The 12889-nt window shown below is 52.3% G+C and overlaps 1 protein-coding gene and 1 long non-coding RNA gene across 2 annotated transcripts in view; one reads left to right on the top strand and one right to left on the bottom strand.

Annotated features, from left to right (window-relative positions):
• The window catches only part of MIPEP (mitochondrial intermediate peptidase), a 160335-nt gene extending 152393 nt beyond the window's left edge, over positions 1 to 7942 (bottom strand). The window contains exons 1-4 of the mRNA XM_077745425.1: positions 7934 to 7942; positions 5714 to 5887; positions 2305 to 2393; positions 118 to 204 (exon numbers count right to left, since the gene is read on the bottom strand). Of these exons, the coding sequence (XP_077601551.1) occupies positions 118 to 204; positions 2305 to 2393; positions 5714 to 5887; positions 7934 to 7942 (359 nt within the window). The remainder of the gene's footprint in view (positions 1 to 117; positions 205 to 2304; positions 2394 to 5713; positions 5888 to 7933) is intronic.
• A 1156-nt stretch (positions 7943 to 9098) lies between these two features.
• Positions 9099 to 9925, top strand: LOC144216158 (uncharacterized). Its single transcript, XR_013330585.1, has 2 exons — positions 9099 to 9209; positions 9645 to 9925. It is a non-coding gene; the product is annotated as an uncharacterized LOC144216158 (long non-coding RNA).
• Positions 9926 to 12889: the final 2964 nt, after the last annotated feature.

Genomic DNA, 12889 nt, shown 5'->3' with positions numbered 1-12889 from the left:
GGGGCAGGGGGGGGGGGGGCGGGGGGGGGGGGGGGGGGGGGGGGGGGGGGGGGGGGGAGGCATCATCTGCAGTCACCTCTGTGGTCACAACCATAATGAGTGCAAAGCAACAGGTACCTGGTCTCCGGATCGAGGGAATCCACGAGTGTCTGGTCAGCTAGCAATTTTTGCAAACTTTGATATAATTCCACATTCGTGTTCAACCTAGAAAAATGACAGATGAAAAAAAATTAAATGCCTTTCTAAGAGCTTGTTGTTAAGGCTACACGAAGACAAGGCTGGGACCTCCTAGCATACACGTGCCCAGGGACCAAGGTTTTGGGGACTGGCTTTCTTTCTCCATTTGGGAAAGAAATAGCATAACCACAGATCATCTGGAAACAGGGAGACCGTTAGGCAGAGGCGTCAGGATACGAGGTGCTCTCAAAGGTAAAAGGATAAATTTAGAGCCGCAGTCAGTAGCTGGGACTAGAAGAGCAGCTGGCGGGGGGGAGGGGAGGGGAGAGCGTGGTAGCCGGCGGTCTGAGGGACCCGAGTCCGCGGCCACTGAGAACTCATCCCGTTAGCCATATGCCAGGGGCCATTCGTCTTCTGTGTGTTTTATTTTTTGTTTTTTTTTTTAAAGAAAGGAGTGAGGATGGGAGGTAGGATGGACAAAAAAAGATCTTGCAGTTCCGAAGGGAAGACCCTAGAACCTGGGTCCCCGTGCCCGCCCGGGCCAGGGAGGCAGGCCCACACCGCCAGGAGAGTTGGGGGACACGGGCTTCAGGGACACGCGCTCGAGCTCCAACACCAGCCCTACTACAGCTGTGAGCTCGGGCGAGGCATCTGAACCAGCCCCGGCTTGCCTGACGTCGGGTCACCCCGAGGGCTACACGGCGTGCGTTCTGTGCAGCATGCGCTCCCCACCCCAGTGAACAAATAGTAGCCTGGCCAGCCTGCCCTTGACCCAAGCCGCTGTCCCACGGTCAGGTCCCAAGTCCTTCTTTCCCGGAGGCCCAAAGGTGCTGGCACTCTCGGGGCTAAATCGTGAAGTGGCTCTGGATGCAATCAGCTCCCCGCCCGCCAGGGCCGGTGGGGAGGGCGAGGCTCCGAGAACCAGCTGCCAATTCGGGCGCAGGGTCTCCCGGACAGCGGGCTCCCCGGTCAGCGCACTGCTGTGGTTCTCGGGGCCCCCACCCCCCGGGACCGAGGGAGCGGAGGCAGTCGCCGCTGGGGGAAAGTTCACTGCCTTCAAGCAAGAACGGCAGGGACATCACGGGGTCAGTCCCAGGAAGCCAGGAGCAGCTCAGCCCCCGTCCTCCAGGCCGGCCCACCCCACGGGCCGCCACGGGCCAAAGGGACAGGCATTTAGAGGCAGCCCGCGGGGTCCTCTTCAGAAGCCGGAGCGACTTCCCCACGTCACGTTTACGTGCTGAGGTCCGGAGATAAAGCTCCAGCGCGTCAGCTCGGGGCACACACCGCATTTGGGGCTTTTATTTCCAGACTGGAAACAGTAGTGAAACACACTAGGCTCCAAAGACCAAGTGAAGCAGTGAAGACAGGGTTCGGTGAAGGGAGCCCGGGGGGCTCAGTGGGCGAAGCGTCTGACTCTGGATGTGGGCTCCGGTCGTGATCTCGCGGTTGGGGGGTTTGAGCCCCCAGGTCAGGGGGGTTGGGGGGGGGGGCTGAGAGCACAGAGCCAGCCTGGGATTCTTTTTCTCTCTCTGTCCCTCTTTTTCTTTCTCTCCCCCTCAAAATAAATACATGTTTTAAGAAAGAGAAAGCTACAGGGCAGCCAGACTAAAGGCGAAGAGAAGTCACGGTGCTCAGTGAGAACCCGAGCAACGCGCAGGGGAAGGCGGGGAGCCCTGTCCCGACCCCCCTTGCAGGCCCTGGGCCTCGGGGCCGCAGCCAGAGTGTGGCAAGGACGGAGGGGCGCACACNGGCTTTCGGATGAGAGCACAGGACAAGGGCCGCCACCGAGACGTGAAAGACTCCGACCTAACTGAAGAGTAAAGGGACTGAGGTAATAATGCCAGTGCCGGGCGCCTCTCGCCGCGGCAGGGCCACCTCCCTTTCCACACAGTCAACCCGAGGCCAAGCGCCTACAGGGTAACTAAGTGACCGAGCACGTCAACAAGCAGAGGGACAGGGAGCCACCCTGCGGTGCCGGCTCGCTGCGGGCCCTCCCCCTTCCCCCCTGCCTGGACACTCGCCGGGGGCAGCACACACCACCCCTCCCCTGCGGGCCGGGGACACTCCCCGCGGACAGCCGCACAAGGCCCGTCACCCCAGACTGTCACGAAGGGGGACAGAACATACTTCTCCACCGCGGTGCCAATACTTCTACAGGCTTCTTCCGCCGCCTCTCGGAACGCGGGCTCGGGGTGGGCGATTTTCACAAAATCGGCCTAATAAAGAAGAAAGACAAAACCGAGAGGGGATGTGATGGAAAGCTGTCTCCCGAGACCAGAGGGGAGAAGGGACACCCTGAGCTGGCGAGGGGGCCACCTGGCCTCACCTCCGCGTTTCCAGGACTGAGCTGGAGGCGAAGCAGCCTCCTTCTCGTCGGGCCTTAACTGCGAGCACTGGGGAGCCCGTGGGGACCGTTCCAAAGGAAACGCTGTCACTCGCCTCACTTCAGAAAAGCCGCTCTCCAGTCAAAGAGAAACGCCAAGGAAATCCTTCCTCGTTGCACAGTTCAAAGAAAGCACAATTTCGTCTCAAACCTTCTACAACTTTCTAACTTTGTTTACACTACAATTCTCACATGTTAACCTGGCCCCAGAGAGCAGCTCTGACAGCCTTTTCTTTTTTTAATGTTTTATTTATTTCTGAGAGAGACAGAGACAGAGAGGGGGGAGACAGAATCTGAAACAGGCTCCAGGCTCTGAGCTGTCAGCACAGAGCCCGACACGGGGCTCAAACCCATGAACTGTGAGATCATGACCTGAGCCAAAGTCGGACGCTCAGCCGACTGAGCCACCCAAGGGCTCCTCTTTTTTTCCTTCATAAATTTACACAGCATAGTTTCAGGACTGATGTAGCTGCATGCTGGCTTTTGTGCAGAAAACAAAGGCACGTTCTCTCTTTTGGGGCCTTTTCATAGCAAAGAATCGCTACCCTCAGCGCCCACAGCTCACAGCCGCCATGGCGGCCGCGGCTGCTGCACCCACCCTGGCAGGACACGGAGCTACGATTCTCTTTACGTTTTTAATGAAATCATGTAAAATTAGACTCAAGTTTTCGTGTTAATTGCAGTTTATTTCAAAAGAAAAATGCCAGCTAACTACAAAAATATCAAGTATGCTCTTTGTTCTCCAAGAACACAGATACTATAATATGAAATAAAATCACAAGGTAAAATTTCCTAATTTTATCATTAGTTTTCAGTGTAAAAACACGTAAGTCCATAGTTTTACACGTCTGATGTAATATTAGTACCTGAAACATTAGCTACATCGAATTTACAATTTTTATAAATTACTTAACTACAGATTGCAGAATTTACAATCAATATTAAATTCAGAACACTGGCACACGTTTTAAAATTCATTTGTAATGGTGATGAAGAGAAGAATACTGTTACATAGTAAATGTATTAAAAAAGGAAAAGAAAAGAAAACCAAATGACCATTTGGTAGGAAATAATAGTTTATAAAATCCTTGCCCTGTTACAGTATTGGACTTACCGGCAGGTAAAGTCTTAAAACTCAAAAGGAAGGAGGTTTCAGGCGCCTGGGGGGCTCAGCCCGTTAAGCGTCAGACGCTTGCTTTCGGCTCAGGTCATGATCTCACGGTTCCTAACTTCGAACCCCACTTCGGGCTCTGGCTGACAGCGTGGAGCCTGCTTGGGATTCTCTCTCTGCCCCTTCCTCCCTCCACCCTCCCTCTCTCTCAAAAATAAACATTCAAAAAAGAAAATGCAGAAGGTTCTTTGAATTTTTTTACTCAAAGGTTCCCACCTATAAGTCACATTTAAAACTTTTTTAATGTCATACTACTATACCTCATAAATTAAAAAAAAAACTTCAAAAATAGGACAAGCTATGGGGCAGAGTTAGAATCTCTTAGCGAAGAGCAAAGGCAAAACCGTGGGGAAAAAATCCCAGGCCAGCACTTGATTAACATGAGGCCAAGACAACAAGTAAACCAACAGACAGACAAGGCCGGTACTTGACTGCATGGAAGTGAACTCGCTGACACCGATTTCCATGCTCAGAGTCCCTGGACACGATGAAGTGGAGAAGGGGGGGGGGGTGTCCCCGGGCGGCGCCTCTCCCGTAACCTCCATCATCCACAGCGCCTGTGCTACGCACACAACGCGGGACAAACCCAAGGCCCTAGGACGCTGAGAAGCCACCGCCAGGGCCTGCAAAGCCCTTTGGGACACGCTCTCACTTTCCATACAATGGGGACGCTCACGGTGACTGTGTGACAATCTGAAAGGTATCACTACTCAATGCAGGTGTGTGGACTCGGAAAAAGTTCCAAACAGGACAAAGACAAAGACGGGGAAGCTATGCTGGTGACAGAGGTCATTCTCAGAGGGCAAGTGATTCCACTCAGCTGACAGTTTAAAAGAGACAAACTGGGGGATGGAGAACAGGTAGNGAATATGGGAGTTAAACTGCACAGAACTACACCAGCCCCGAAAGAAGGCCATTTTGCCAAAGGATAACTGTAAACATAAATGCTTTTTCAAACGCTAACTGCCTCTCCCACTTCTCCAGGTAAGAGACACCTGTTCGTCTGAGCGAAGCAGCCAGCCAGCCTGGGGGAGGTTCGGGACAGCAGGACGGGAGTCCCACGGCCAGAACGCCCGGCCCCCGAGCCTGGCCCCTCCACTCACTGGGCAGGGACCTGGGGCACATCGCTTGACCCGTGACGGCCTTTCTCTCCTCATCTGAAAATGCTAAGAGGGTCCGGCCGGTTAATCCAGGTCAGTCTCTTACCAGGGCCTGTGCCTCAGGAGAGCTACAAGGTCACATCAGAATATAATGCCTTGAGGCCAGAGACTGCCTCCGTCCTGACCTGCAGCCCCAGTGCCTGGCCCACAGACGTGAAGAGAAAGCACCGCAGGTTCCAGTACCAAGGACACAGCCTTGTGGGGGTCACGGTTTTGGATCACGTGCCCCACGACCATCGCCTTCACTGACATAACCGATGAGGGGGTGGCTCCCTCGGGCAGATAAAAATGTGTGCCTTCTATCTCAGCAGCGGCTTCTCAGCAAAGGGACCTCGGTGTAGGTCTACTTCAGCTTCGAGACGTGAAAAAAGGAAGCCATTAGTGCAATCAGTTTCGTACCCATAACCTAGCTTTCCCTGGAAAAGGCATTCCTGAAAAGGTGGATAAAAACGGGCTTTGCATTAATTTTATTGTAAATGTACAATGAAATGTCCCATTAAAGTCCTGGGAGCAACTTGTATGAAGAATCTTTGCATACGAGTAATCAAGCTCATATTACTCATCAGGGTGTTATTTTGGTAACTACATGTATTAAAGCAAAGGCCCTACCTATCACCCCCTCTCCGCTTTCCCGTCCTGACGACTTACTGCCACGACCACAGGTCAGCTCTCAGGACATTCAGAGGCCGTGAGTGTAGCAGCTGCCAGAGCGAGTGTCAGGTGCTTTCAACTTCGTAGTCTAGTATTAAACCCCATCAGCGTAGCTTAAACTTGCACAGCCTGGCACAGAGGTGGCGTCCAGGCTTACAGCGAGCATCTTACCAAGTCGGCCACCCTGCACAAGGAGTCAGAGAGCTCGTCGAAAATGAGCACAGTCCGGGGCCCGGGGGGCAGGGCACACGCACGTTCCACCAGCAGGTCCGCCGTCCTCAAGGCGCTTTCTTGGGCGATCCGAAACCCTTCCGGGGCACTGAGCTCGGGCACTCCAAAAAGACCCTGCAATCCAGACAATATTTCCAATTGGTAACAATAAATAAGAATTTTTTTTTCCATACTAAGGAGGAGTCCTTTTCTTATAAGAGAAATCCTGGTTTTCATTGGTGGATCACATACCAGCTGTGATCTCAGACACCGGGTTCACATTTCCCACGTTGTTCCCACGGAACTACAACTACTTTAAGAATGTAAATTGTTTTTCATTTTCAGTTATTTCATACAACACGAAAAGAGAACGACACAGATTCAACACCCAGCTCAGCCAATACTACAGACCCTACCTCGTCAAGTGGTTACAAGGATTAACTGATGTGTTTTTAAAGCATTTTACCACTGCCTGGCACACAGAAACCCATTTAACAGATACTAGCTACAATCACCACTAGCTGTGTGAGCGAGCATGGCCAAGCTCTCCCCTTCCTGGGTCTCGGCTCATTAGGCACAACGGGGATGACGAGCCATCCCTGACAGCATGGATACGTGAGCTACTAGATTAGAAAGTCTATGTAAAGTCTCCAGCGACATTGCTGGCCACTGGGTCCAGTCCACAGAACCACGCAGTCCACAACTCTGAGACAGGGAGGAGGGGCTGACTGCTGAGCACACAGATATTTTGATAGATTTAATAAGGTGTTAAAACCAACTCATTGGCTGAAAGCAGCAAATTTTATAGTCTCCTAAAGCATTTCAGATCTTGATAAGGACAGAAATCACTCTTATAATGGGAACGACCACCCTTTTGTACCAGGTCACTCACACGTGTTACAACACTCAGGAAGCCAGGAAGGAAACACAAAGCATTTACTATACACCAAAAAGAGAATTATGTACTTTATATAGGTTCTGTCATTTATTTTTAATTTTTTTAAATGTTTACTTTTTTAATATTTTTATTTCTAGGAGAGAGAGAGAGAGACAGCGTGAGCAGGGGAGGGTCAGAGAGAGAGGGAGTCACAGACTGAAACAGGCTCCAGGCTCTGAGCTGGCAGTCAGCACAGAGCCCGACGCGGGGCTCAAACCCACGAACCGCGAGATCATGACCTAAGCGAAAGTCGGACGCTTAACCGACTAAGCCACCAGGCGCCCCAAATGTGTATTTATTTTTGAGAGAGAGAGAGAGAGACAGAGCAGGAGCAGGGGAGGGTCAGAGTGAGAGGGAGACACAGAATACGATCAGGCTCCAGGCTCTGAGCTGTCAGCACAGAGCCCGACGCGGGGCTCGAACCCATGAATGGTGTGATCATGACCTGAGCCGAAGTCGGCTGCTCAACAAACTGATACCCCCAGGTGCCCCTAGGTTCCCTCGTCTAAATCACATAATCCTAGTGCAGGCATCATCGTTCTTCTTCTACAGATAAGGGAACACACTTTAAGAAGCTTAAAAAAAAAAAAAAAGGGCTGAGGTCATTAACTGTGGGAAAGACCGAACTTGAGCCTGCTCTGTACATCCCTAAAGCACACACTATTTCTGTACTTCTGTACTGCAATTTATCTGTTTCAAAGTCTCTCCTGAGAAGGCAAAACCCCAGAGGCAGGAGCCGTCTTCATCATGTTAACCAGCTGCCCTGCTCGGCCCCACCACCTGGGCAAACTCACGAATGAGACAGCAATGGACCAGCGCTTAGCTCTGTAGCTCAACTCTGCAGGTGACTAATAGGTTGATTTTGGAAAACAGCAAGAGACAAAACTTTCAGACCATTTCTGCAAGAAGGGATGCATGAAATTAACCTCCCTCCAAAATGACTAAGAAGTTGAAAAAAATAAAGACAGTTGCAGGCGGACTCCATTGGGACCAAAACCAACTTAGATTTTTTACACTGATTTAATTTGATGCAAGTACAGACTATGTTTCATTTCCCAGCACACCTCTCCGTACTGCTCTTGGGAATTCTAAACCTCGGACTACATAACCCTTTGGGGTTTTGTCTTGTTCTTGTTTCCTCGAAAACCAATTCAGGTATCTGAAAACCTAGAAAACCATGACCTACGAAAGAAAAAAACCAAGCTAAAATTAGTTATATTTCAGCCACCCAACACCAAGCTTACTTTTCCCATCGTTCTACTCAGTGCCTACAGGTGGCTGTTCTCACACCAATTACGCTAATACCTTATTCCGTTACTCACCCATACGGAAGGCGGGGTAGCCAATTTCTTACAAAAACAGGTTTAAAACAAAGGCAATGACAGAGATCGAATAAGAAAACACTCACATCATTAGGCTCACTGTGAACTGCGTCCTAAATAAGAAAGGAATGGTAGAAACGATGAGGACATTACAAAGGCAAAAATAAAAGTAACCACCTGGGGCGGATAAAATCCACAAATGCAAGGACAACATCCAGCCTGCCTGCCTTTCACCTTTAACCGTAATGCCAGACCCCAGGCTGCGCGTGGGGAGACAGAAATAAACAGGAACCCAAGGATGCGGTCAGTGGCTCCCCGGGGGGGAAGAAATCAACGGGATCAACGCCATCGCATTACAACAAATTAAGACTGTTCTCAACAGTTTCGTGTTTTATCACAAGAGCCCAAAGCCGGGGCGCCTGGGAGCCTCAGTCGGTTAAGCGTCCGACTTTCGCTTAGGTCATGATCTCGCGGTTCGTGGGTTCGAGCCCCGCGTCGGGCTCTGTGCTGACTGCCAGCTCAGAGCCTGGAGCCTGTTTCAGTCTGTGACTCCCTCTCTCTCTGACCCTCCCCTGCTCACGCTGTCTCTCTCTCTCTCTCTCCTAGAAATAAATAAAACATTAAAAAACAACAACAAGAGCCCAAAGCCTCGGGAAAAGCTCCCAAAGCTCCCAACGGCGCCTGGAGCGTCGGTGGAACTAGTAACCCCACGACGACGAGACGCCGCCTGCGAGCCGGCAGTGCGAGGGCTGGGCCTCAGCGCACGTGAACTTGAGCGGCGTCGGTCCGCGCGCGCGGCGAGGGCGNCGAGCGGCCCCTTCCCTCGCCGCGAGGCCCCGCCCCTGCACCGCGACCCCCGCCCGGAGCACGCGCGGCGTTTCCAAGGCAGCGGGCCACGCCGCCCCACGTGACGCCAGCGCTTCCGGGTCGGGGCTCCAGACCTCGGGCGGCGAGCACGCCGCAGTCCCGAGAGCAAGAGCGTCCCTCCGCCGCCTGCGTGGCTAACGCCGCGCTCTTGCGCCCCCGTGTGCCTGGAGTAGAGAACGGCCAGGCTTCCTCTTCCGTCCCGCGTGATTAGAGCGAGGCGGGCGAAGTCGCTGCAGGGTTAAGGCCCCCCGGGAGGAGCCCTGGACGCCGCCCCCAGGGTGGCAGGACCCGTGATGCTCCTGGACTCCATGCGTCTCCACTCTAAACGCTGGTAGAAATCAAATAGACGGTGCGCCTGCACCGCATGGCTGGGTGGAACGTAGTGGATTTACCGTCGGTGAATCTGCACCTAAGTGTTGACTCTCAACTTGTTACAATGACCCACAATCTGCAGAGGGAGGGTTTAGCTCAGCTTCACTCAGCCGTAGGGGAGTGAGAAGGTTCCAGCGCAGGGGTGGCTGGGAAATGGCGATCTGGGGCTCAGGACGGGGACTGTGGAAAGGGCGGGGGCCCTGGCCGCCTTCGCCCCCTGCGTGGACGGAGGTCACGCGACGGGTGCGGCCGGGCCGGGTTCTTGTCCGGGGTGGGAAGCCTGCCCTCGTGTCGACACCCGCGGCGGCAGAGGGGGAATCGGGCGGGGCGCCTGGCTCCCCTGCCTTCCAGAAGTGCGCGCGGGTTGGGGACAGTGAAGTGTCTTTCTTTCCAGAGGCTTCTGAAGTTGGAGAGAGAAACCTGTCCCGAGTGGGAGAAGGGGCCGAGCGGAAGGGAGGCGGCCAAGGCAGCTCACCGTTTGCCCTGCCGCCTCCCTGCGGGCAGCCGACCCCCCACTGCCTGGTGCTCGTCGGAGCACCCTCTCCGCCTCGGTTTATGCAGGCGCTGGATACTACCGGCTGGTTCCGGGACATCCAAACTGCCTTACTTGAAGTCATGCCAGAGCTTTATCTCCCCTGAATGTTTGGGCTTGGAATAAAACTCTGTTCGTTTGAACCTTGCCTGTTGGGTTTGATCAGTCCTGAGAACCTTCTGGAAAGTTCCAGCAAGCCAGAAGATGAGGCCAGGAGCTGCACATGCTTCCTAGAACTAGCTGTTAATCCCCCTCCTTCCCTCCCTCACCCCGGGGGGTGGGGGGGCTGGGATGATGGGAAAATTAGTTTCAAATGGAGTTTGTTTTCAGTTTAGCTTGGCAGGGAGAAAGGGCCAGTTAATCATGGTAAATAACAATTAAAATTTAGTTATGACGAGCACTGACACGTGCCTGTGCAACTCCCTACAATGTAACTGTACGCTGCGTTTCATTATGTACCGTACGTTGTGATTTCATNGGACACACAGAATCCGAAGCAGGCTCTAGGCTCTTAGCTGTCAGCACAGAGTCAGACCCGGGGCTCGAACCCATGAACCGTGAGATCGTGACCTGAGCCCAAGTTGGACACTCAACCGTCTGAGCCACCGAGGCGCCCCAGAGAAATCCTGTTTTTCCCAGGGAATGAAGACATCGTCCCAAGTGCGTCGACTTGCTTGGAGTATGGATAGAATGGCCATACGTCCCAATTTCTCGTGGCACACCCTGTCAGATAAACTGGTCCCAGGCTGTGATTCGGGACAGAGTGTACCTTGAACATGCACTGAGCTCGCAGCTTTTGCTTCTTTATTAGTTGCTCTCAAACTCAGGAAAGTATATTGAGGGGCGCCTGGGTGGCTCAGCCGGTTAAGCATCTGACTTCGGCTCAGGTCGTGATCTCAGGGTTTGTGAGTTGGAGCCCTGCCTCAGGCTCTGTGCTGACAGCATACACTGCGCTTCAGATACTGTCTCTCCCTCTCTCTGCCCCTCCCCTGCTCACCCTTTCTCTCTCTCTCAAATAAACTTATATGTATGTATATAGAGTCTACCTAGGGATACGTACTCCTTCCAGAATTTTAGAGGCTTGGGCCCGTGTAAAATCATGTAACCCAAGCACGACTGCACAGTGGGGGGTGGGAGCACAGAAGGGCTGAATCGTGCGCACACGGCAGGTCCCTTGGTCAGGGCTGAACAGCCACCTGTGCATCTCTGCTCAGTCCTGGGCTGGTCCCGCTGTCATCACGCTGCCCTCTCCTTGGGTCATTGACGACTCAATATTCTTTCAGACAAAAGCCGTGGTAACGATGACAATAACACCAAAAAACCTGCCCCGGACTGGTGTAAACAAACGGAGAACCTGGTGTCACACAACGGAACTGTCCAGGGGTATCTCCGCCTTCAGGGGTCTGAACAATGTCTCCAGAACTGGGTCGTCTCCAGCCCTGTTTGGCTTGGTTCTCAGGCTCTACAGATGAGCTAAATGGCTGCCAAGTAAGGCTCTGACGTCACCTGAGGATCCTGCTCTTTTTTTTCCCCGACTGGCCTTCCAAAGTTGCATGTTGCACGTCATTGGATCCAGTGGGTTCAGGCGCCATTTTGGAAAGAGTCACCGTGGCCAGAAGGTGCTATTCTTGTTAGCCAGGCCTGAGTCCCATGTCCACCCAGAGTGTAGAGTCTACACCCTTGGAAAGATGTGTGTGAGGACGCACATGAGGACCAGACGAGAGGGAAGTGGATGGTGCCCATCTGAACAAGAAATCGCTGCTATGGCCTAAGACGCAAGTTTCCCTTTACCCCATTTCCTTAGTAAACTCACCCCCACCCTCCGCTTTCCACTGTAACTGTTTGGTGTCTCTTCCCAGGAACCTTTTCCTTTTGAGGAGCTCCTTTCAAATTTTTATAAGGTTACGGGACGCCTGGGTGCCTTGGTTAGTTAAGCATCTGGCTTCAGTTCAGGTCACGATCTCATGGTTCTAAATGCTAAAAACAAATTTTTTTAAATAAAATATTTATAAGGTAAGCAGTGAAAAAAATCACATGGAATTCACCCTGCTGTGTTTTAAACTTGTTTGGGACACCTGGGTGGCTCAGTCGGTTGAGTGTCGGGCTTCGGCTTAGGTCATGATCTCACGGTTCGTGGGTTCGAACCCCGCATCGGGCTCTGTGCTGACAGCTCAGAGCCTGAAGCCTGCTTCGGATTCTGTGTCTCCCTCTCTCTCTGACCCTCCCTTGTTCATGCTGTCTCTCTCTCTCTCTCTGTCTCTCAAAAAGAAATTAAACTTTTTTAAAAATTTTTAAAAAATAACTGCTTTAAAAATAAATAAAATAAACTTGTTAGAGATCTGCGATCCTTTTTTTCCTCCCCTTTGGAACGGGACTGTCCATCCTGTGTCTTTCCCACCACTGTATTCTGGAAGCAAAGGATGCGTCTGGGCTCCCAGGTTCCCAGAGGGAGAGGGATTTTGCCCCAGGATAATCCACGCCTTAGATCTTGCTTCTAAATTATAACTGACTTAAAGGGTTCAGATGATGAAATTGGGGACTTTGAGCTGGCAATTCTTAGATGAGACTTAGAGTTAGCATTGATGCTGACATTGTTAAGACTTTGGGGGATTTTGGGAGAGGGTGAGTGTACTTGGCATCGGGGAAGGTCATGGCTTTGGGAGGATCAGAACAGCCTATTATACAGTGAATCGCGTCTCCCAAACAGAAACGTTCAAGTTCTGTCCCTAGTATCTGTGAACGTGACCTTATTTGGAAACAGGGTCTGTATGGCTGTAATCAGGTTAAGATAAGGGCATATTAGATTAGGGTGGCCCCTAATCCAAAGGACTGGTGTCCTTATCAGAAAAGGGAGGTTTGCACACAGGCAGACATAGAGGAAAGATGGCCAGGTGAGTTCGGGGGTAGAGCCTGGAGGCTTCCTCAAGCCGGGAAATGCCCGGTCCACCAGAAGCTGGAAGGAGCCAAGTAGAACCTTCCTCAGGGGCTTCAGAGGGATGCTGGCCTGGCTGACACCTTGATTTTAGACTCCTAGCCTCCAGCATCCTGAGACAGGTACTTTCTGTGGTTTTCAACACCCTCGTTCGTGGTGCCTTGTTACAATAATC

The sequence above is a fragment of the Crocuta crocuta genome, unplaced genomic scaffold, assembly GCF_008692635.1.
Source record: "Crocuta crocuta isolate KB4526 unplaced genomic scaffold, BGI_CrCroc_1.0 scaffold258, whole genome shotgun sequence".
In the NCBI taxonomy this organism is placed as follows: domain Eukaryota; kingdom Metazoa; phylum Chordata; class Mammalia; order Carnivora; family Hyaenidae; genus Crocuta; species Crocuta crocuta.
Note: the sequence above shows the minus strand (reverse complement) of the source record. Positions and strands in the feature narration are given on the sequence as shown.